Here is a 25,316-nt window from a genome sequence, read left to right as displayed (position 1 = left end):
CGTATTTCTGAGACTTTGTTTTCAAAACCTGCTTTATAGGAGCACCTGGGTGGCTCAGTTGGTTGAGCATCTGACTCTTGATTTAGGCTCAGGTCATGATCCCAGGTCATGGGATCAAGCCCCGTGTTGGGCTCTGTGCTGAGCATGGATCCTGCTTACGATTCTCTCTCCTTCTTCTGCCCCTCTCCTCTGCACCTGTGTGCTCTCTCTCAACCACCCTGCTTTAAACCCCAAACCCTGCTTTAAAAAAATTGTGGTTAAAATGAGTTTTTGTTTATTATATTTGATAAATGAATTTTATTTATCATATTTATCATTTTAACCATTGGTAATTGTACAACTTAGTGGCATTAAATTTGTTCACAACCCTCTGTGTACCTGTCAGCACTATCTGTACTCAAAAAATTTTCATCATCCCCAGCATCCCTCTGTACCCATTAAACAATAACCGCCCCCCTCTTTTTGCCTTCTTCCAGCCCCTGGTAACCTCTATTCTGCTTTCTCTCTATGAATTTGCCTATTCTAGGTACCTCAGTTTTCAGTATACAAGTCTCTTCCATCCTTAGCTAGATTTAGTCCTAAATATTTAATTCTTTTAAATGCTATTGAAAATGGAATCATACAGTCTTTGTCCTGTGTCTGACTTATTTTACTAAGCATGATGTTTTCAAGGTCTATCCATGTTGTAGCTTATATCAAAATTTTGTCCCTTTTTATGGCTGAATTGTATTCCATTGTGTATGCCACATATTGTTTATCCATTCTTCTGTTGAGGGACACTTGGGCGGTTTCTGTCTTTTGGCTATTGTGAATGCATACAGATACCTGTTCAAGCCCCTGCTTTCAATTCTTTTGGATATATACCTTTGAGTGCAATTGCTGGATCATCTATTAGTTTTGTGTTTAACTTCTGGGAAACCACCAAAACATTTCTACAGTGGCCGTACTGTTTTACATTCCTACCAGCAATCTGCAAAGGTTCAATTTCTCTAATGTGTTATTTTCTGTTTTTTTTTAATTAATTTTTTTTTAACATTTATTTATTTTTGAGACAGAGAGAGACAGAGCATGAATGGGGGGAGGGCCAGAGAGAGAGGGAGACACAGAATCTGAAGCAGGCTCCAGGCTCTGAGCTGTCAGCACAGAGCCTGATGCGGGGCTCGAACTCACGGACCGTGAGATCGTGACCTGAGCGAAGTCGGACGCTCAACCGACTGAGCCACCCAGGTGCCCCTAATTAATTTTTTTTTATTATAGCCTTGCTAATACATAGGAAGTGGTATCTCATTGTGTTTAAATTTTTTTTTTAGCTTTTTATTTAAATTTTAGCTAAAAAAAAAAAGTTGGGGCGCCTGGGTGGCTCAGTTGTGAGTTCGAGCCCCACGTCAGGCTCTCTGCTGACAGCTCAGAGGCTGGAGCCTGCTTTGGATTCTGTCTCCTTCTCTTTCTGCCCCTCCCCACGTGTGCTCTGTTTCTCTGTGTCTCAAAAATAAATAACTGTAAAAAAATAAAAAAAAATTAATTTCAGCTAACATGCAGTGCAATATTGGTTTCGTGAGTAAAATTTAGTGATTCAGCACTTACATGATACCATCCAGTGCTCATCACAACAAGTGCCCTCTTTAATACCCATAATCTGTCTAGCCCATTCCCCACCCACCTCCCTCCATCAACCTTCAGTTTGTTGTCTATCCTTAAGAGTCTCTTATGGTTTGTTTCCTTCTCTCCTCTTCCTCCTCCCTTCTCGTATGTTTATCTGTTTTGTTTCTTAAATTCCACATATGAGTGAAGTCCTATGTTATTTGTCTTTCTCTGATTGACTTATTTCACTTAGTATAATACATTCTAGCTCCCTCCATGTCATTGCAAATGGCAAGATTTCATTCTTTTTGATGGCTGAGTAATATTACATTGTATGTATGTATATATATATGTGTTTGTATATATACCACATTTTCTTTATCCATTCATCAGTCAATGGACATTTGGGCTCTCTCCATAGTTTGGCTATTGTCAGTAATGCGGCTGTAAACATTAGGGATATGTAGCCCTTCAAATCTGTATTTTTGTATCCTTGGAGTAAATACCTAGTAGTGCAATTGCTGCTGGATTGTAGGATAGTCCCAATTTTAGTTTTTTGAGGATCATCGTAGTTTTGATTTGCATTTCCCTAATGACTGATGATATTGGTCATTTGTATATCTTCTTTGGAAAAATGTCTAAGTTCTTTGCCTATTTTTGAATTGAGTTGTTTGTTGTTGAATTGTAGGAATTATTTGTATGTTCTAGATATTAACCACTTTTCATATGTATGATTTGCAAATATTTTCCCCATTCTGTAGGTTGTCATTTCACTTTCTTGAGAGTGTCCTTTGATACATAAAAGTTCTTAATTTCAGCAAAGTCTAGTTTATTTATTTATTTTTTTGTTTTCTATGCTTTTGATGTCACATACATGAAATTGTTGCCAAATCCAGTGTTAAGAAGGTCCCCCCCCCCATGTTGTCTTCTAAGAATTTTATACTCTTATGTGTTTGATCCTTTTTGACTCAATTTTTATATATAGTGTAAGTTGAAGATCTAACTTCATTCTTTTGCAAGTGGATATGCAGTTCTTGCAGCAGCATTTGTTGAAGACTGTCCTTTCCATATTGAACTCTTGGAACTCCAATTGACCATATATGTGAGGGTTTATTTCTGGGCTTACTATTTTATTCCATTGGTCTATATGTGTCTCCTTATGCCAGTACCATACTGTTTTGATTACTGTAGCTTTGTAGTAAGTTTCAAAGTTGGGAAGTATGAGTCTTCCAACTTTATTCTTCTTTTTCAAGATTGTTTTGGCTATTCATGGCTATTCATATGGAATTGTCTTGCAATTCCATATGAATGTGAGGATATGCTTTTCCATTTCTGCAAGAAAGGCATTTGGAATTTTGATAGATATTGTGATGAATCTGTAGATTGCTTTGGGTGATGTTGACATTTTAATGATTTTAAGCCTTCCTGCTATGAAGGGTTGTTTTTCCGTTAATTTAGATCTTTAATTTTTTTCAGCAATGTTTTGCAGTTTTCAGTATACAAGTCTCTTACCTCCTTTGCTAGATTTATTCCTCAGTATTTAATTCCTTTAGATGCTATTGTACATGAAATTTCTTTCTTAATTGCCTCTTAAGACTGTTCATTGCTGGTGTATAGAAACAAATGATATTTGCATGTTGGTCTTGTACCCTGACACTTTGCTGAATTTGTTTATTAGTTCTGGTAGCTTTCTTGTGAATTTTTTTGGGTTTTCTAATATAGGAGCATATCATCTATGGATAGAGATAGTTTTACCTCTTTGGATGCCTTTTATTTCTTTCTTTTTTTTTTTTTTTTGTCTAATAACTCTGGCTAGAGCTTCCTGTACAATGTTGAATAGTAGTGGTGAAAACAGACATCCTTCTCTTGTCCTGGTTTTAGTAGGAAAACTCTCACTCTTTCACCACTGAGTGTGATGTTACTTGTGGGTTTTTCATAAATGCCTTTTATCATGTTGAGGAATGATCCCTCTATTCCTAGTTGTCTGAGAGTTTTTACCATGAAAGTATGTTGCATTTTGTTAAACTAAGTCTGAGACTTAGTTTTCACGACTATACTGCAGTAGTGATTGTATCTGACCTAATTTACTGAGCCATTAAAAAGATTAAATTATTTTGTTTGTTTCTAAAAGGTCTTTATAAATTGAAAATAGCTGTCAAAATATAAGGTATTGCTATTTTTTCAAATTTTTTATTATAAAAAGTTTTAAGCACACAAAAAAGTTAAGAGACTTGCAAACACCTATATACCCACCACCTAGATTCACAGTTGGTAATATTTTGCCTTATGTGGTTTATCTGTTTGTGTGTGTGTGTGTGAATTATCTCAATGTAAGCTGTATATCTTGATATTTCAGTTAGGTGCCATATGTCAAATTGATACATATTCATGTATAAAATTAATATGTTGATTTATATGTACATATATGTATACATAATAGAAAATATGCTAGGTCTCAAAATTTAAGAACAGTTCATCTTCAAAGGCTGTGATGTATATATAAATATAAACATATATTTGTATATTTTTTTTACACAGAAAGAACATATATGTATATATACATATTTTTTTTAACAGAAAGAAGGCCAGTGATGATTTTTTTTTTTGCTCAACTTTTTCATAGCCTAGGATTTCTTTTGTTAGCATCAATTCATTTTTCTCTGTTTCACTCACAGCCTTTGAAGACGTTCTTAAATTTTGAGACCTAGCATATTTTCTCCTTTATGATAACTGTATAGAGGCTTCACTAGGCTCTATTTACTCTGCTAGAATTGTTGGGAGGAAAGGCACTACACAGGCTCCCAAGTAGGGATGGGACACACAGGGTGCATGGAGTCATGTGGGATGGAACCAGGGAATACTGACTTGCCATCTGTTGGTCAGTGACGAAATTCACTTTGAAGGGTTCTGGTGTTCGTTGCTCTTAGAGAATAGGGCTGCCCTGACAGACTATGAGTGAGGTCTCTTAAGTAAAGCTGGGTAAAAAGGACACTGAAGGGGCGCCTGGGTTGCTTGGTCGGTTATGCGTCCGACTTCAGCCCAGGTCATGATTTCACGGTCTGTGAGTTCGAGCCCCGCGTCGGGCTCTGTGCTGACAGCTCAGAGCCTGGAGCCTGTTTCAGATTCTGTGTCTCCCTCTCTCTCTGCCCCTCCCCTGATCATGCTCTGTCTCTGTCTCAAAAATAAATAAAAGTTAAAAAAAAAATTAAAAAAAAAAAAAGGACACTGAAAAAGTTGCCAAGGGAAGGAAAGTTCTTAGTAGTTTGGTATTCTAGCAAGGCAGCAGAGGTAGAACAAAAGCCTTGGTACTGTATGTCTCTGGCATTCAGATTTATTTTCAAGATCAGCTCTACTTTCTAATTAGACACAAAAACTGTCTAGAATGAAGAGGGTGGATTTCTGGATAGGGTGTGATGGTGTTAGAGCTTTGGGCCTCAGAATTGTCCCCTCTTCGTTTGTTTAGTGGAAGCTGTCTGATTTAAAAAGGAAAGTAAGGGAGATCATTGTTATTTCTTTTAAATTAAAATCAGGGTTGGACAACATATTAGCAAGTTCACAGACATAATTGAAACTATATTAGCTTGAAATATTGCTGACAGAAGGGTAAAGGTTTTTTATGCAGTATCAGAACTTCAGAGAAAGTAATCTGAGTTAAGTTCTTTGGCACATTTGAAACTGGGATTGATTTTCTTTCCTTGTCTGTATGTTCTGATTTTGCTATAATGAGCATGAACTAACTATAATTTTTAAAAGAAAGTTATAAAAACAAGAAACTGATATGCACTTGCCTAATCCCTTAAAGATTTATCGAAGGCTCAGTTTTCAATGAAGAGTCCCATTAAATAAACAAGAATCTTAGGAATAAATGGTTTTGTTTGCATTATGAGTTGGCACAAATATGTTCTGCGTACTTTGATTTGTTTCCTTTAATAAGTTAAGAACTTGGAAAGATTATTGTCTTCCTAGCTCTTCCCCTGAAACTTAGTTTCTCCTCAAGTTGATATTTATTTTCTTGCCTTTCTTTCATTATGCTTCTCCAGTTTTGAGGAATACTTAAATTTGAGGTTTAAAAATCTCTATGACTCATTTTTGAAAAAAATTTTATTTATTTTATTTCATTTTTTAAAAATGTTTATTTATTTTTGAGAGAAGAGAGAGCACATGAGCAGGGGAGGGGAAGCGAGAGAGGGAGACAGAGGATCCGAAGCAGGCTCTGTGCTGACAGCAGACAGCTCGATGCGAGGCTCGAACTCACGAACTGCCAAGATCGTAACCTAAGCTGAAGTCAGAAGCTTAACCGACTGAGCCCCCAGACACCCCAATTCATTTATTTTTTTTTAAATATGTAAAATTGAGTCCTTTCACATACTTTGTGGTTTATTTTGCTTTTATTGCTTCTACCCCGGATTGCTTTTTTCTTTTTTTCTTTTTCTTTTGTGAACTAATTACTAAATAATGCTACTAAAAAGATCCTACTCTGGACATACCTACTCCATTTTTGTATTAGTTTTCTAATTCAGAATCTAAATTCTTGCATTTATGTCTTCACAACCAGTATCTTATTTACTCTTGCTTCCTGCCCTACTTAAATATGTGGGAACTTTTGAATTTAAATGTTTATCGAACTGAACTTTAACCGGGCTCCCTTTCAGCCCAAGTGGCTGGAAGCAAAACTGAAGTTTTATATCTTGAGAGAAAGCATGGTTTTGTTTAGAAGTGGGATTGCTGTTAACTCACTAAGGAAAACAGTCCTTTCTTGAATGCTTTGATTATAGTTCCCTGTTTGCACAGAAAGGCATGGACCAGATGTATTTGTATCTATACAGTCAGGTTCTCAATAGCAGGCTGTGCCAGGGGATCTCATCTCATTTTCTGTCAAGCTAAATCAGATTTTGATTGTTAAGAGTAAACACATTCTTTCTGCCTAGAATTTACTCTTCAGCATCTTCTGCATTAGATTAAGGCTATAAGCTCTGAGATACAGGGAGATAGAAAAAGAATTCCATCCGACACAGCCACATGTTAATTTTTTATTTTTTTGTTTTAAATCATGCGCTTAGTTTGCAAGACAGCATTTTAGGTGCTGATGGTGTCAAAAGCCAAGTTTTCTAGTCTCTTAACATTCTATAGAACTTTATTTTTTGATCGAAAGCATGCTTTATATGATTCTTCCTTTATTCCTTTTGCTCCTTTTTCCTCTAAAGACGCCCAACACAGACATGCACGCACACACACATGTACACATGTACATGTACATATGCACACACATGTACCCAGACACGGTATCTGTCTCTTCTCTTTGCCCTCCTCCGTGTGACTTTTCTGAGGAGGTAAGATTTCTACTATAACCTACCACTCTTCACATTCAAATGAAGGAAATGGCAGATTGTATGCCCATCTTGTTGTTAGGGTAAAGTGGAATTTTAAGATTGAGTGTTATTTATAACACTGAGTGAGATGTGTATAAATGGAGAAAAGTCTAAATGTTCATCTGTCGCCTCCTAACTCAGGGTAGGTCTTAAGACTTGGATATTTCTAGTTAGGCTCAGAAGAAGATGGCCAGTGTTAGACAAGGAAGCCCAGTTTTCAATATCTTGGCAATCCTGACATTGTTCCTTTACAAGTAGAGAAGTCAAAATCCAGAAGCAAAGGGCTCATACTGTATTACAATAAAAGATTCATGGGAGGTATGGTGGCTGGCTTATTTATAGTTATTGCCTCAACTTTAAAGCTGCTATATTCTGTCGTAGAAGGGACTCTAACTTAGAAAACCTAAATTCTTTATTAAGTGAAGCTCCCCTGTGTTCTTTGGTATGGATTCCCCGCGCGTGCGCACAGCCTCACATACTCTCACACAAGGGCCCTGCTCCCTCACGCAGACCCCATGCCAAGATTCTCTGAGGAAATAGATTCTTGACGTTTCTTCATTAATTCAAGAATGTGGCATAAAGGTTACAAAATGAACACAGGCGAGCAGCTGCTTTGATGGTGAACGGCCTGTCCCCAGGGAGGCAGTGGTACACTCTTTCCACCGCAGCAGCCTTAATGACTTCAAATACCTTGGTATTCATTTACATCCTCATTTAAATACTTGGTAGGAAAATAATTACACTGAGGTGTTTGATGAGATGAAATTTGATCTCAGCAGATGGAGTAAGGCTTCCCCTTTCATCAGCGGGGGAAACCAAGTGTCATTTAAATGAAAATCTTCCTGAAATCTCTTTATTCCTAAATTTGCTGCCCATATCCCCGAGGAAATGCTTCCATCAAGAAGGCTTGGTGAGATTGGGAAAGGATACCAATTTCAGAAGTAATTGTCTTCAGGTACAGCAAGAATTTTCCCCCACCCCCAAGCGTTTTTTTAAACGCTTGCTGTGGCTTTCAGGTTTTGGCTTGAGATAATACACAAATGTGAATTTGAAAATGCAAGTTTTTCCCGGCCGGTGTTTTGGATCCAGATCTGTGTGCTGGTGACACGGGAGAGTGCCAAACACCGCAACCCTGTCGGCCTTGAATAGTCCACCGCGCTAGCAACGGGCCTATGAGACAAGTAGCGTGTTCACCCGTACCCGCCTCCCCAAGCTGGCATCTCACTGCGATGCGGCACTTGAGTTCCCAGGCAGTGCGGAAGCTAGTGTGGGAGGAGAGAAGGAAAGCAGTTTCATCCACGGTTTCCATGGAAGCAGCATACCATCCTTAGTGCTCAGAGAGGAGCTGGTTTCAAGGGAGGTGACTTTTTACAGGTACTTGCTGCCGAAAAATAATTTTCCTGCCAGAATAGACTGTGAGTGCTTTAGCCTGTTTTCACTCTTGACTGTTTATTTTACATTTCGCTTGCCGGGCAAGATTTTGCACAAACGTGTCTGGATTTCCTATGGAATTTTCCCGAGAACGTATGTAGTCTCTGTCCTGATAGCGTGAAGACCAGCGACCCCCACCGGCTAGAGCTGCTGTTACCCAGGGGGCACTTCAAGGCTGTGGCTCCCGTAGTGATCCGAGAGACATTTCACTTGCATCTGGCCGTCTTATTGGCCACAGCAGGCTCAGTGGCAAGTCAAAAGGCGATTCAAGGGGGCAGTCTATTTCATTGAAATGCCCTGTGGGGGCACTCTGGCTGCTCCACGGTTTCTCTTACACTGTGGACTGGAGGGCCAGCTGTATTCTGTGTGGTGGGTGGGAGGAAAGGGGAGCCAGCTGCACACTCGGTGGCTAGCGGCCAATGGAAAGTATCCCAGCCTCCTGCGCTCTCGCTGTGGCAGTCCCGTCAGCTGGAGCTCTTGTTCCCTGAGGCCAATGATAACTGGGCTTCCCGATGCGCCTGTTAGCCCTTTGTTTTGGGAAAACCAGACTAGTCCAGGGTGGGGTGGGGGGATAGAGAAGACAAGAAAAGGCACCCAAATTACAAGACAAATCAATACATTTACAATCTATATTCTTTGTAAAAGAAAAGAAAAGCATAACTCAAAAATCAGGATGGAAGGAACTGGCACTTTTGTATAAGCTCACAGAGGAATGACTAACAAAGAAACTACTCAGTATAATGCATTCTCATCCAGAAAAGCTCCAAGCCATTCCTGTCATACTCTTGGCAACTGGTGGGGTTTTGTGAAGGGATCTGGGAAGAAGTGGGGTCTTTGGGTGGACGCTTTTCTTTGTCTGCAGCCATGCTGAACATCACCTTTCAGACTGCCCTGTCTTCTGTGCCTTTCTTGAGTGATTGGGCAGGATGAGATGAGAATCTAAACATTTGAGATATTTCAGTATGTCTTAGTACTTCGAACAATCATCTCTCAGGTGTGTTCCTTTTGAAGACACCTCTCTTCTGTGTTATGGATTACACACACCTACCTCCCCCTGGCCTTTTGAGCTCCATTTTGGAGAGACGTGAATGCTATGGTTTTGTGTTATCAGTTACTTTTTCTGACTAGAAGCATTTTAGTTTCAAGATACTACAGTGGGTCTAGTTGACAGTTGATCTTTAGCCTAAACCTCATCCAATTCAGACTTGCTCCTTGAGATCTCAAATTTCAGGGTATTCCTACCTTCTTTGGGAACAGGATTCACCATGGTCTGTGTTTGTCAAGGTGTATCAAGGTGATTCAGAGCAGCCCATCACTGGTTTGGGTTATTTATTTGATCTTGGTTTATGAAGGCTCAGAAGAGCTCAGAGGTTGGGTAGTGTTTACTAAGAGGTGGTAGGCTAGTTGGCCGCCCACTAGGTTGATGTAAGAAATGACATTCCTGTCTGTTTTCCTAGATATTCAATGCGACAAGAGAGCTGTCTAACACTGCGGCCTATCAGTCTGTCCGCATCTTCTCTGTGTCGCTCACTGAGGCAGAGCAGGAACTGGAGGACCTGGCCAAGGTTGACTTGCAGTGGTCTAAGCCCACCTCAGGTGAGTGACCGTGGAACGTGTGCCATCTCTTGCGTACTGGGTCAGTGCCCTAGGAGGACTCTGGAACCCTGAATTTGGTTCTGATCTATTTATTAGGATTCAGCCACCCTTATACTCATTTCTCGTTGACTCTCCACCTGAGTTCTGGGGGTAGCCACTTCATGCATTTCTTCCCCAGATTCCCCCCTGCTATGAGCAGATGACACTTCCTTCAGCTTCACTGAACAGACTGAGGCCACTCACATGAGCTCTGCCAGCATCTCTCAACACTGCCTCAATGCTCTTCTCTTTTTCTCTTCCTTCCTTTGTTTCTGTGTCTGAACACAGCTGAGTGCTGTCCTTTCAGGGCTACCTGTGATGTGGGTGCTTCCCCTTCCAGGGCCTTCTACCCCTCGAGCTCTGGTCTTTCACCCCCATGTCCATTCAGCACAAAAATCTTCGTTTCCCACCTGTTCTGTGTCAGGCTTTGTGCTGGGCCCCAAGGACACAGCAGTGAGCAGGACAGACACAGGCTCTGCTCTCAGATTCTGCCTTTCTTTTCCTCTAAGCAGACAAAACAAAACAAAACAAAACAAAACACACACACAAACATGACAACCCCCCTTCTCATGGTGTCTCACCACTCTGCTTTGCTCTGTTAAACTTTTCTAGAGTATTTTCTGTCCTCATTCTTTTCACTGCCTTTTCTATGTTCACTCTTGGTAATTTGTCTTCTCCTTCCACCTCAACAACTTGTTCACCTCAAGGCTGCTGCTGTTCTTCCATTTATACACTCTGGAACACTCTGGCCCTTGACCCTGCTGAAGGACACCTGTTCTCATGGAGCTTGTATTCCAGTGCGGAGGAATACAGGAAATGCTTAATACAATTAGTAAATTCTATACAAAGTGTCTGGTCCTCAGTATGACACTATCTGAATTCTCCCTATGAGAACTCAGGAACTGAAGAGATTTGGGTAAATTTTTGGATAAATCTCTTGGTCTATGAACTCTCCTTACATGGTATCCCAAACTCGGGAATCAGTTAGGTTTGGATAATATATTATACCTTCCTATTATCCCCCTTTTACTCTCTGAACTCTGAGACCGAATACATTTTTGGGGATCAAGGGATAGGGTGGATGGGGGTGTAAGCTAATGAGACAGAACTATATAAATAAAATACATCAGGGGAGGGGGTGCAGTAGGACTGTTGGGGGCTGGGATGGGGTCGTGGTTTCTCGTTGAGGGTGGCCATGGGGGTCTCAGTTGAGAAAGGCGACGTTTCGGTGATCAGCTGGCAGAGGCGAGGCAAGCAGGTATCTGGGGAGGAACACAGTAGGTCAAGTCGCTGTCATATTCCAAATCTCTGCCACCTCCTCTGCTGTTGTCATGTCACGTCTCTCTGACTGCAGCGGGGAAGGTTGGCTGGTATGAAGGAGCCGCCTCTGATCTAATCATGGTACTCCTCCCGTCTCAATGTCCTCAACCCCAGCCACCTCTACAAAGTCCCCTTAGCCACTTCGGGTCACACACCCACAGGTTGCAGGCATCAGGGTGTGAACATCTTTGGAAGGCTGTTCTGCCTTCCACACATTCTCATTCCCAAGCCTTTTCAGTGGCTTTCTGTTTTCTCTCCTCCAAGATGTGATTCCCCTCCTGTCTTATCTTCCATTCGTCCCCTTTTGTGGTCTAGGCTCCAGTCACATACTTTTCAACATTTTTCCTACTCTGTGTCCTTTTTTAATATATTGTTTCCTCTGGATAGAATGCCAGCCCTGCATTCCCTTTCCCTTCCTTCTTCTTTACCTTTTCCTTATACCTAACTGTCAGTGGACCCACCTTTATACCACCTACCCACAGCCACCCGGCACCAGCCAGTGAATTTACTGACTCTGCATTAGGTACTAGACATCGGGGATCCAGAAGTGAAGAAGATAAGGGCCCTGCCTTCGAGTAGCTAATAGTTAAGTGGGGGTAAGGAAAACACTGTGCTTAGAAGATTAATGGAAGCACAGGAGAGGGGGTCATTCTTAGACTTTTTGTGATCTGCCTTTCATTTGATATTCTTACCTTTGCTCACTTTTGCTTACTTTTGTTTAACAAACCCCTTACCACCTGTTTGTACCTCCTGAGGCACTTAACCATATTGGGTCGTATATTTTATTCAGCTGAATGTCTTATTCTGTAGAATGTAAGAGCTATGAGGAGAGCCTCCATGTCTCTCCATATCTCTTTATTCACTGTATCCCAGCCATCTAGAAGTGCCTGGCACCTAGAAGATGCTCACTCAGTTTCACAATTCATTTGAAATTTATTTGAATTCCCAGTATTACACTGTCAACTTTTTGAGTGCCCGCATTGTAGAGAGTTTGGATCTTTTGCAGTGCCAACCCGGTGACTTATATGTAAACTACTATGTTTCTGTCATTTTTTCTTTAACTTTTTCTGACCAGAAAACTTAGGCCATGGAGTTTTCAAGTACATGTCAGCAGTGTGCTGGCTCTTTGGGCGTAACCTGTATGACACATTGCATTATCCCGTTGGGCTGATCTCCTCCTCGTGGGGTGGGACACCCATTGAAGCCTGGTCTTCTGGAAGGTCACTGAAAACCTGTGGTGTTCCTACACGAGGGTAAGAAATCATCCTGAAGTCTGGGAGAAAGCCTTGGAAATTATGTAAGACAGAAGGATCATGGTTTCCTTTGGGGAACCAAATCTGTGTTGAATGTCCAAATATGTATTGAATGTATGTAACTTATTCTGTGAACATGTATGGTATTCTTTTTTTTTAAAGTTTATTTATTTTTGAGAGAGAAAGAGCGTGAGAGAGCGTGTGAATGAGTTGGGGAGGGGCAGGGAGAGAATCCCAAGCAGGTCCTGAGCTGTCAGCACAGGGCCTGATGTGGGCTTTTTACTCACAAACTGTGAGATCATGACCTGAGCTGAAACCAAGAGTCAGACCCTTTACCAACTGAGCCACCCAGGTGCCACCATAAGGTATTATTTTTATTGTCATCAGCACCACGATCATCTGAGAATATGTCAGGAAGCAGTTATGATCCTTTTCCTTAATAATAGTGATAGCTAATACTTACTGAAGGCTTTCTCTTTGTTGGATACTGTTATCATCACTTTATATGTATGACTTCACTTAATACTCCCAACAACCTCTACAAGTGTAGATACTGTTAACATACTAAGCTACTAAGCTTAAGTCTCAGAGGGGTTTAGTAACTTGCTCATGGCTACAGCTGGTAAGTGGCAAAGTCTGGCTTCAATGTCTGTGCTCTTAACCACTGTGCTCTATTGTCCATGAGAATAAACACTGTAACATGAAGAACAAATATTCATGTAATCAAAGAGATGTATTAGTATATTGATTATGAAAGCACGATCAGGAAAAGCTGGATCAGGAAGAACACATGGGGTGAGGAAGAAAGGAATAGTTATTAAAATCCTGACACTAATATTAACACAGAGATTAATAGTCTGTGAACTGTTTTCATAAATATTATGTCATTAAATCTGGGAAGGGCCCTGGAGAGAGGCTGAACTTCAGCTCTTGGTATAGCTTAGGTAAAGTCACGCCTGTCGGGGAGGGAAGACCTTCCACTTTGGGACTGACAGAATGGCCTAGGTAGAGTGGGAGGGATCTAGGTAGAGCCAGGCTTCCCAGGTCTCTGGGGACGTGAAGGGATGCCATCAAGGGTGTGGGGAAGTGGGCATTCTCATCCACACCTCCCATGAGTATAAATTCATATACGTATTTTACAGAGAAGTTTAGGAACACGTTTAAAGCTTTGAAAAAAAAATGTGCCCTTTGACCCAGCAATGTCATTTCTGGGCACTTATCTTAAGGAAATAAGCCTATATGCAGTGATTTTAGCTATGAGGAAGATAAGCAAAAAGCTTAAAAAAATCCAAGTGTGCATCAACTGAGTACTAGTTGAGTAAATTTATTGTCTGCATGAGACACTTACAATAAAATACTCCTCTTCTCTGGTTTTAGTGACCTTATCTGGAAACTGGGATGGCCCCCTCTGAACTTGTACTGACTGATACATTTATCCTGGGAAGAACCTGGATAGATATGAAAGTTGGAGGCTATTCAACATGTTTTCATGGGAAACAGAGTGGTTCGGTCTAATCTTGTGTTGCTATCATCAGACGTTTACCCCAGATGAAAGTTGGATAGACACTCAGTTTAGGGACCATGATGTGATTGGTCACTAGCTCTCTCATGATACTTGTGCTTCTTATCAATTTTAGGTTTGTTCAGTCTGATTCTGTAACCGGTCCCAGTAAGAACTCTGTTCTCTGGAATGCCATGATCCATCCGCTACATAATATGACTCTGAAAGGGATGATATGGTACCAGGGTGAGTGTTAATTTGTTGTTTCTCCATTGTTATTAGTTAGCTTTTGCTGTGTAACAAACCAGCCCAGGATTTAGGGACTTAAAACAATAATAGTTTTATTTGGCTCCCCATTTGGTGGGTTATTGGGGTAGTTTTCCTGTATCGACTACTTTGGTTAATTTCTTTTGGGATCTTTTATGTGTCTTTGGCCACCCGGCAGGTGTCTGGTGGCTGGATGGCCTCGGATGGCCTCTCCCTCCTGTCTGTTGACTGCTGGAGCACCCTGGTACTCAAGTGGTCCCTTATCCTTTAGCAAATTAGTTCAGATTCTTTATCATTTACACAGCAGCCTCAGGGTTGCAAGTATATCAAGAGAGAACAAACCCCAGAGCTGAAGCACTCTTCAAACCTCTGCTTGCATCATGTTTGCTGATGCCTCCTTGGCCAGAGCAAGTGACAAGGCCAGTCCAGAGAGACTGCAGGAAGACTCATTCCCTAAGGGCATGCGTAGAGGTTGGGGAGTAACGTGTGGCCATGTTTGCATCTACTCCAACCCCCTCTCATAATCTGGACTGTTTTTAGGGGAGTCCAATATAAATGTTAACAGGGACCTGTACAATTGCACGTTCCCTGCGCTCATTGAAGACTGGCGTGAAGCCTTCCACCATGGCTCCCAGGGGCAGACAGAGCGTTTCTTCCCATTTGGATTTGTCCAGGTATGTGTTGAGAGGAAGCAGGTTTTGGGTATTGGGGTGGGGGTGTCCTGTGGAGGTCTCTTTCCTGGAATCCATATTCCTTTTTTTGCCCTCATAGTCTGCTGGTCAAGAACTAACTGTAAGTCTTAATTCATCTCAGTTCACTGATGGGACAATTACATCTTCAAAAAAAGTTAATAAGTAATGTTTCTTTTATTTAACATTTTTTTAATGTTCATTTATTTTGAGAGGGACAGAGCACAAGTAGGGGAGGGGCAGGGAGAGAGGGAGACACAGAACCTGAAGCAGGCTCCAGGCTCCTAGCTCCTAGCACAGAGCCGGACACAGGGCTTGAACTCATGAACCATGAGATCATGACCTGAGTGGAAGTTGGACGCTTAACCAACTAAGCCACCTAGGCGCCCCAGTAATATTTCTTATTAAAAAACGAATATATACATGTTCATTAAAGATATTTAAAAGATAAGCAAAAAAAAAAGCTAAAACATTTCCAATTGCACAATCCAGAATCTGTTCATGTATTTTCGCAGTAGGATCCATACCATAATATTGTACCATATCTTGCTGCTTCTCTCTCTCTCTCTTTTTAATGTTAATTTATTTTGAAAGAGATAAAAAGCAAGTAGGGGAGGGTCAGAGAGAGAGGGACAGAGAATCCCAAGCAGGCTGCATGCTATCAGCGCAGAGTCCCATGCGGGGCTCAAACATATGAACTGTGAGATCATGACCTGAGCTGAAATCAAGAGTCGGGCGCTTAACCCACTGAGCCACCCAGGCGCCCCTTGCTTCTTCTCTTCATATGTATTGCGAACATTTTTTCATGCCAATAAATATATTTTTAAGTTTATTTATTTATTTTGAGAGAGAGGGAGAGAGAGAGAGAGGGAGAGCATGCAGGGAGGGGCAGAGAGAGAGGGAGAGAGAGAATCCCAAGCAGGCTCTGCTGTGTCGGCACGAAGCCCGATGTGGGGCTCAAACCCACAAACCATGAGATCATGACCTGATCCAAAACCAAGAGTTGGGTGCTCAACCGACTGAGCCACCCAGACGCCCCTCATGCCAATGAATATTAATCTTGAGCACAATTTATAATGATTGCAGAATACTTTGAAATATGGTTGTATTGCAGTTTATTTAACTAGTTCTCAAGAAATGGACCCTTCGGTTGCTTTAAACATGTTGCTTTTGTAAGCAGTGGTGCTTTGATTGTCCTTGTAGCTAAATCACTGCATGTGTGCTTAATTCTTTCCTTAAGATAAATTCCCAGAAATGAAATTGCTGCATTAAATTGAACATTAATTTGAACATGTCCTCAGGTTTCTCTGTAGAAATTTATGAATTTGTGTTCAGTGTGTACTCTTAGCAGCTATGTGTGTACTTGGCCGTGCCCTCCCTAACTTGGTGCTGTCCTTTCCAGCCCCTGTAGTGAACCTTGGTCTCTCACTCCCAGCCCACTGCCCCTGCTCTTTGCCTGGAGCACCCTTTCTCTCCTGCACTCTCCTGACCAACTTCGTCCTTTAGCTCTCAGCCTGGACATCAGTTAGGAAGCCTTCTGTGACTGTCCAGCATCTGGGGTGTACCACCTCCTTTCCCCCGATGGGTAATTTCTTAGCACCCTCTCCTTCCCCCATTTTCCTTGCATGTCAGTCGCACACGGCATCATGTTTTCCTGCATCACACTTGTATCTCGGGACCTAACTGGTCAGCAGTTATTAAATATGGTCTAACACATAAATGAAAAAATATATCAAGAGAAATCACACTTTTAATTAGTGGCAACTAGACAGAAGGATTCTGCTCTCGTCCTCGCCTAAAAGGAATGAACGTATTTAACCAAGTTGTTGATGGCTTTGCCTTACCTGTTCACATGACTCCTCCAAGACCTACACTCTTTAGCAGGGTGGTAAGCGGCGACTCTTCTGAAATACAGGAAATGAAACAAGTAAGGTGTTAGAAAAGCGGGGCCCAGCTCACAACATACTAATGGAACAGGCTTTCAGATTTGAATTGGACACATGCTTCCAGATGTCTGCCTCTGCATGTCCTGCAGATACCTTCTGCTCACCGTCCTCACGTGTCTTCTACCTTGTCTTATTGCACCACGCCTTTTCTTGGATGAGGACTTTTATGGACCTTCTTTCCACTTATACTGACTTTACAACCATTTTCTTTCTTCCTTCTTACCTTTGTTTTGACTTCGAAACCAGATTATTCTACTCATTATTGTCAAAATAGCCAGCCCTGTCAGCAGATCTGTATTTCTGGTGGTGGAAACTACATCTGGACTTCTGAGGTTCTTTTTCATCTTTGCCGTGTAGATGGTGATTTGAATGTGACTCCAGCCAATTCAGACCGTGTGTTGTATGCTGCTTATATGCCGTGAACTGTGTGAGGTGCTAGAGATACAGTGCGAATCAGAGAGACCTGGTCATTGCCCTTAGGCCTTACTGTTTGGCAGGAGTCCCTCAGACTCAGGGCTTTAACTGATCACCATCGACAAAAATATGTTGGTTACTTGTGGAAAACTGGGAGCACAAACATATACCTTTGAAGAGAAATACCACATATGGCAAAATAATGGTTCAGCGCATGGATCTGCAGCTGGTCTGCGTGGATTCACATCTCAGCCCTGACGCTCCTTCGGCTCTGTGATTTTGAGCCAGATATTAAATAGGGAGATTATTATTTTAAGTATTGAATGAGCTAACTCATGTAAAGCCTGGCACATGCCAGATAATGTTCATCAGTGAGAGAAGTCAGAAAATCTGGGGTGGGGGGACAGTTGGTCTGCAAGGAAAGAGGAATTGGCTTTGTAGAGGTGTTGAATTTGAAATGATGGTTGCAATAACTAAAGCACGGTTAGAGACGCAGGACTCAAGCTCAGCAGAATGCCCCGGGCCGGACACACGTATCTGAGAGTTGTTAGTAGTGAGGTGACCGGAAGCATGGGAGGGAAAGAAGACCAGGAGGCTAGGGAGTCCTGAGGAGATGCTTTTGTACAGCGGGTGTGGAGCAACGGGAGTGAGGTGAAAAGTACATATAGTATGCTATTGTAAAGTCTTCTGAATGGGGCCCCTTTTATATTCTTTGGCTATTATATGCCTTCATTAGCGGTGGTATTTCTACTAATCGCTGTGGGAGACTGAACCGCACCCTAGCGGATCTCAGAGTAGGGAAAACAAGAATTTCATTTGGGTATGGAGTATGCTGGTGCCTCCATGTGGCCACTGTGTCATAGTGCAAGCGAGTCAAGTGCACCAGTCAAGTGCGAGTGCGTGGTGAAACTGGAGAATTGCTGCAGGAATTCTCCACAAACGGCCATTTGGAGACCACTTCCTTGGCTTGAGCGGCTGTGTAAGCATCTCTTGGTGTTGGGCCTCAGCCTCGTACTTACCCTAGACTCTTTCTGGTGGCTCTGCTGCTGTGATCCTCCTCATGGCACTGGCTGCTGAGTATGATTCCACTTTCGGTCTGTTGGGTGTTGTGTGGGAAGAAGCAGTGTTGCTCACTGGGTCTTCTCGTGAAATTCCATTGTGAAGCTTCAGCACCTTTTATCATTTCATATGTGAAAGCAGATTTGCCGAGAGATAAGAGAACTGGAAATGTCCCCTTAGTTCCAGATCACATCCCTTCTGCTGCTGTCGCAACCTCACCAGTGTTTTCCTGATGATTTTCTAGTCTTTCTGGAACAGGTCAAGAAGCAGAAAACTTCCTGTTTTCAAGCCTTCATTTGGCCACGTTTGTCCAGGATGATCTCAGGTATTTGCTGGCCATGGGAGTGAGAAGGCTGTGGGGAGCACTCTCTTCATCGTGTAGCTCCCCTGATGGGGACAGAAGCTTTCAAACGGGGCCCAAAGACAGTGGTTGCTCGCCCAGGATGTTTGCCAGCTTGTGGTTTGACTTACTGTTAGATCATGGTTTGTAAAAGGGATAATAGGTTGATTGCCTCTCATTGCCTGGACTGTGGGTAAGAATAAGTTGCAGTCGACATCAGAGAACATGGTGATATAAATATCAGAGAATTAAGGAAGGAGGAAAGAGTGGGACCACATGCGTCATAGTAGTATTGGAGAATTTTTCTGGGAGTCTCTGTCCTTTGCAGGAGTAGAAGTCTATCAATTTTTAAAAATTAATTTTTTTTTCTTTGAGAGAGAGGGAGAGAGGGAGAGAAAGAAAGAAAGAGAAATTGAATCCTAAGCACGCTCTGTGCTCAATGCGGAGCCCAACACCAGACTCGATCCCACGACTCTGGCATCATGACCTGAGCCAAAATCGAGAATCATATGCTCAATGGACTCAGCCACCCAGGCATTCCAGGAGTCTATCAATTTCAAGTTTAGATGAAAGTGTTTACTCAGTACGTTGCAGAGTCAGACAGCTTCTCACTACCTTTACTGCTCCTGCACTAGTGTAAGGCGCCATCATCTCTTCCTTGAAATATTGCCTCCTTACTGGTCTTCCTGCTTCTACCTTTCCACCCCCTTTAGGATATTCTCAACATTTCAGTTAAAGTGATCCTTTGAAATGCATGCCATATCAGAAGGCTCCAGTGGTTCCTCCATATGAGTGAAGTCAACAAATGATGTGTGATCTGCCCCTACTTTTCTTTGCCTTGCTCACGCCACTTCAGCTATGCCGGCTGCCTTACTGTCTTTAAGCACACTAGGCTTACTCTGCCCTAGAGTCTGCCATTTTCCTTTCCTTCTGCCTGGAAAGTTTTTTCACAAGTATATTAGTTTTCTATTGTAGCGTAAAAAAATCACTGCGTGTTTAGCCGCTTAAAATAATGTTACATACATTTATTATCTTACGGTTTTATGGGTGAGGAGTCAGGGCATGCATGGCTTAGCTGAGTCCTCTGCTTGGGGCTGCAGTGAAGGTGTCGGACAGAGCTGGGGTCTCATCTGAGGCTTGGGTTTTCTTCCAAGCTCAGGTGGCTATTGGTAGAATTCATTTCCTTGAAGCTATAGAACTCATGGCAGCTGACTTCTTGAAGGCCAGTAGGAGTCTCTGACTTATGTGACCCATTTTAAAGGCTTATCTGAGTTGGGCGCTCCACATACTCTTCTTTTGGTTTCTTTGAAGTCAGCTGATAGAGGACTTTACCTACATCTGCAGAATCCCAAGCAGATAATTAGGTGTTACAGATTCTGAAGGATGGATACTGTCTTTTCCCTGTATTCCATCCCGTATCCAAGGTGATTGCCTGCTTCTGTCAGTTTGTCTTTTAGGTTATCTTATTCCTGCCCATCCCATTCCTACTGCTATCCTAGGTCAGGCCTTTCTCTTATGTGTCTAGAATGTTCTAGTAGCTTCTGAACCAATCAGTCTCTCTGTTTTCGGGCTCTTCACAGGATCATTTGCATGATCACTAGATTAATCCTTTGAAATAGTCCTTTTATCATGCCAATAATTTCAGTGGCTCTCTAATTTCTTTTTTTTTTAAATGTTTATTTTTGACAGAGAGAGAGAGAGAGAGAGAGAGAGAGAGAGAGCGAGCATGAGTGGGGGAGGGGCAGAGAGAGAGGGAGACACGGAATCTGAAGCAGGCTCCAGGCTCCAAGCTGTCAGCACAGAGCCTGACATGGGACTTGAACTCACGGACCACGAGATCATGACCTGAGCTGAAGTCGGACGCTCAACCGACTGAGCCACCCAGGCACCCCGGCTCTCTAATTTCTGAATTGAGGTGAAATTCATATAATGTAAAATTAACCATTTTAAAGTATTCAGTTCAGCAGCATTTAGTACATTCACAGTGTCCTCCAGCTGTCACCTCTACAGTGATTCCCTGTTGCTTATAGGTAAAGTATGAATTCTATCCAAACTCTTGCCTCACTATCTTTCCAACGTTGTCTTTCCTACATAAACCCTCAAGTTCAGCTCAGTTACTCTCTCTTGCTCTCAAAATTGCCCTTTTACTTCCTACCTTTTTACATTATAAGATTCTAACATGTCCTGTTTGTAGTGGTTGCTTATATTTTCTGGGCCCATCCATTTTTTCTTTTCTTTTCTTTTCTTTTCTTTTCTTTTCTTTTCTTTTCTTTTCCTTTCCTTTCCTTTCCTTTTCTTTTCTCTTTCTCTCTTTTTCTTCTCTTTTCTTTTTCTTTTTTCTTTTTTTTTTTTTTTTACATATTTTGAGGCTGTGTTTTCTTGTAATAATAAACTTTGTTCTTATGCAGAGTACTTGCTGTCTTTGGCTCCAATATAACATTCAATCCATGCTATTTTATACTATTGTTTATTAACTTCTCTTTAAAGCATTTTTAAAAATGTTTATTTATTTTTAGAGAGACAGAGTGTATGTGAGTATGGGAGAGGCAGAGAGAGGGAGAGTGAGAGAATCCCAAGCAGACTCTGTGCTGCCAGCACAGAGCCCGATGCAGGGCTCCATCCCATGAACCGTGAGACCATGACCTGAGCCAAAATCAAGAGTCGATGCTCAACCGACTGAGCCACCCAGGCACCCCTTGTTTATTAACATTTCTTATGTCTAGGTCTGTTCCACCAACAAAGCTGTGAAGTACTTGTGCTGGTTAGCTACTGCTGTGTAACAGATCTCCTCAAAACTCCATGGCTTAAGATAACTATTATTATAGCTCACATGTGTGGATAGCTGGGGTTTGGTTGATCTTGGCTGAGCTCCACTGAACTCTTTCATATCTCTGTGGGTCAGTGGCAGGGATGGGGCCGAGTGGGGTGGGGGCTCTGCTTTCTCCTGGGCATGGTTGGCATGGGTCAGAAGAGGCAGCTCTGTTCCACAGCTCTCCTCCTTCTCCAGAGAGCCATAGGCTAGCCTAGGCATGTCCTTGTCATGGTGACAGCAGAAATGTGAAGGAGCCAATGGGATCACTCAGGTCTCTTGGGCCCTAGGCTAAGAACTGACACACCATAACTTGTGTTTCAATCTGTTGACCAAAGCGAACCATATGACTGAGCTCAGAAAGTGGTAGGGAAATACACTTTGTTTTTTTTAAGTTTATTTATTTTGAGAGACAGAGCAAGCAGGAGAGGGGCAGAGAGAGAGGGAGAGAGAGAGAATCCCAAGCAGGCTCCCTACTGTCAGCATGGAGCCCGAAGTGGGGCTTAAACTCACAAACCGTGAACTCATGACCTGAGCTGAAATCGAGAGTTAGATGCTTAACCGACTGAGCCAGTCAGGTGCCCCTATACTCGTTTTCTTAGTGGGAGAAACCACAAAACCATATGGAAAGAGGCTGTGGATATAGGAAAATGTGAAGAATTGGGGTCTTTGATGCAATTTACCACATGTTCTCGGCAGATTCCTCTCTGCTTCCCTATAGCACTTGACCATGTTAAATACAGATGTATCAGTTACCTGTTGCTTTGTAACAAACTTCCCCCAAACTTAGTGGTTGTAAAACATCAGCCATTGTATTTGCTCATGATGCTCATGATTCCATGCGTCAGCCAGGCAGAGCTCAACTGGGATGGTTCATCTCTGCTCTAGGAGATGCCAGCCAGTCTTGCTCATGTGGCTTTAATTTGAACTGGAGCCTCTAGCGTTCACATGACTGGCCTCTTGGCTGGGACTGCTGGGACAATAACCCCTTTCTCCCCTAAGGGTCTTCCTGTTTCCAGGGTCCCCTTCTCCATGTAATTTCTCCAGCAGGGTAGCTGGACTCTTTTTACATGGCCATCTCCAAGTTCCAAGAGAATGAAACCAGAAGCCAAGGGCCATTGAGGCAATGACTCAGAAGCTGCACATCACTTCCCCTGCATCCTGTTGGTCAGAGAAAGTCACAGGCTTCTCCCAGATTCAGTAAGAGGAGAAATAGACGCCACCTCTTGATGAGAGCAGGGCACAGATACGCTGTGTGGGGTGAGGGGAATTGAGCCACAACAGTAAGACACTCAGTAAATATTTGTTGAATGGGTATTTGAACAGATTAATGAAGCAGAAGCAGAGTCTATATATGAAAAAAAGACTCTGGTGTAGGATTCTGATGCAGTAAAATTCTGATGCAACATTCTCTACTTTCCAGTTATCTTCATATTTGTCTGCAACCTCAGATGATAAATTTCCCCAGATCCGTTGGCATCAAACAGCAGACTTTGGCTATGTCCCCAACGTGAGGATGCCCAACACTTTCATGGCAGTAGCAATGGATCTCTGTGATAGGACGTCCCCTTATGGCAGGTATGGGTGCTTCTTGGGCTTTGCTTGAACAATAATCTATGTTCTTTGTCTGTGGCCTTCATTCTGATGTTCACTTGTGAGGGGCAGAGAGTGGGTGTTATGAGGATTGGACCTTCGGAGCCTTATCAATCATTTACTCTGGGGATGTGCTGCAGTAACTCAACATCTCAGCGCCCTGATGAGACAACATTTTACTTCCTGTTCACAATACATGTCCAAAGAAGGTCAACAGAGAGGCTTTGTTCGTTATAGTCATTCACAGATCTAGAGTGATGGAGGTTCCAAGTTGATCTGGGCTCCCGGTCACCTTAAAGTCTCACACTGGCAATGAAAGTAACGCATGTTACTTCTACTCACGTTGCATTGGCTCAGAGCAGGTAATATGGCCATGCCTGGCTTCAGCGAGAGCAGGCATGGAATTCTTCCGTCAACTCAGAGGAGGAATAAAGGGATATCTGTGAACGGCTCCAATGACTACCACACGCTAGCTGTGGGATACAAGGGGATTTGAAATATGAAATGGGGCCCACACAGTGTCTGGTTTATAGTGAGAACTTAAATGAATATTTATTTTTGGACCAATGAATATTTATTGATTGTCCTATCTGAACCTGGAGGGTTTTATTCATTGAACATGTGAACACCTGATTCAGATGAAACGCAGGACTGCCAGTGGTTGGAGTAAGTTTAAGTTAGCTCTCCTAGGTTAGTTCCAGTGCCTTTCCTCCGTCACTCAGGGACCTCTATTCCTTCCTTCCAAGTCATCTGCTATTTCAAGGTTTCTAACCCATAGGATGCCCGGAGCCCCATTATGGCTACCGTTCACCGTGTCTCTTAAGCTGACGAGCCATTGACCTGTTAGATTCAGTCAACTTTGTTCTTACCTTCCTAAAGGGTGCTTTGTATAATCCTCCCCCCCCCCCCCCCCCCCGTTTTTAAATGTGGCTATTGTTCAGTGAAAACCCAAAGTTCTCTGCCTGTTCTTTATCCGGTAGCATCCACCCTCGAGATAAACAGACTGTGGCCTACAGGCTGCACCTGGGGGCCCGGGCTGTGGCCTATGGTGAGAAACTGATCTTTCAAGGACCACTGCCTGAGAAGATGGAACTCCTGGCTGACAGAGGGCTGCTAAACCTCACATATTCACAGCAAATCCAGGTGAAGAAGCAGGACAAAATATTTGAGGTGAGAATAGCCAGAACTTAATAGGGGTTCATCCTGGGTTGGGAGTCAGGATTTCTCCACACTGAGGCCCATCGTCTCTTTAATTGTAACATTTCTGTGAAGGGGATCTTGGTTTTTGGCGGGGCTGAGTTTATCTCAGAGGGGTGACTAGGTAGCTATTAATTCTTTAACTTAGGGGCAATTTTGATAGGACAATCAAGGGAAGGACAATGAATCTACATTAAAATATTCCTTTTGTTTTTTCGCTCCCAGAGCATCCATCTTTGCTCTGGCAAGGGCCTGCAGCTTTATTTGTAGGTTACCTTTGGAAGATTCCTTATTCCAGAGTGTTTCCCTCATCTTGGATGTCTTTTTATGTCACACTGTCGCAAATTCTGATAGTGTTTTGAGTTTAGTGTTTCCTTTGAGAGGCTTAGCTTGGGAATTTGTAGCTCATTGTAAATTAATGTAATGAAACTACTTTCTTCTAGCACGTAGCGAGGATCATTCCACTGTGGAACTAGGGCTAATAATTAAAGAGCTTATGTAGTCTTTCTTCCCTAGTTGGGGGTGGGAGTGAGGCATTCCTATTGGAACATGCAAATGAGCTTCTTTGGGAACCAGGAGGCCATTAGGCTGGTTGGAGGGGGTTGCTGTATGAAAAGAGGGCACTGGAGGGAATGAAAGAATATTAAAGACAGACTTTAATTACACGGGTTTATCCTTGCTCCTCCTCTAGAGTCCTAACTACAACATTCACAGGCCTCAGGGCAGCGCTTGCCCCACTGAGCTTCTTTGGACACTGGGTTTTAGGTAGTTCTAGCTCCCCAGACGTCTGCGTTCTGACTTCAGTTCTCCCATGGCAGAACGGCCTGTCACCTGGACCCAGAATCATAGTGGGGAGCAGGACAGAATTTAACCTGGGGTACTGAAAACTTCATGTCCCCTTCCTTGGACTGC

At 42.5% G+C, this 25,316-nt stretch overlaps 1 protein-coding gene across 5 annotated transcripts in view; it reads left to right on the top strand.

Annotated features, from left to right (window-relative positions):
- Positions 1-25,316, top strand: part of SIAE (sialic acid acetylesterase) — a 45,848-nt gene that overhangs the window by 12,381 nt on the left and 8,151 nt on the right. For all 5 annotated transcript variants that reach the window (XR_007156161.1, XR_007156160.1, XM_047877211.1 and 2 more), the window contains 6 exons: positions 9,839-9,977; positions 12,412-12,589; positions 14,227-14,336; positions 14,898-15,031; positions 23,038-23,192; positions 24,188-24,377. Coding sequence is in view for 3 of the 5 variants with exons in the window: in XM_047877211.1 (XP_047733167.1) it covers positions 9,839-9,977; positions 12,412-12,589; positions 14,227-14,336; positions 14,898-15,031; positions 23,038-23,192; positions 24,188-24,377 (906 nt within the window). In the remaining 2 variants the exon portion in view is untranslated. The remainder of the gene's footprint in view (positions 1-9,838; positions 9,978-12,411; positions 12,590-14,226; positions 14,337-14,897; positions 15,032-23,037; positions 23,193-24,187; positions 24,378-25,316) is intronic.

Source organism: Prionailurus viverrinus, chromosome D1 (genome assembly GCF_022837055.1).
Source record: "Prionailurus viverrinus isolate Anna chromosome D1, UM_Priviv_1.0, whole genome shotgun sequence".
Taxonomy (NCBI): Eukaryota; Metazoa; Chordata; class Mammalia; order Carnivora; family Felidae; genus Prionailurus; species Prionailurus viverrinus.
This window is presented reverse-complemented; position numbering and strand designations above follow the sequence as displayed.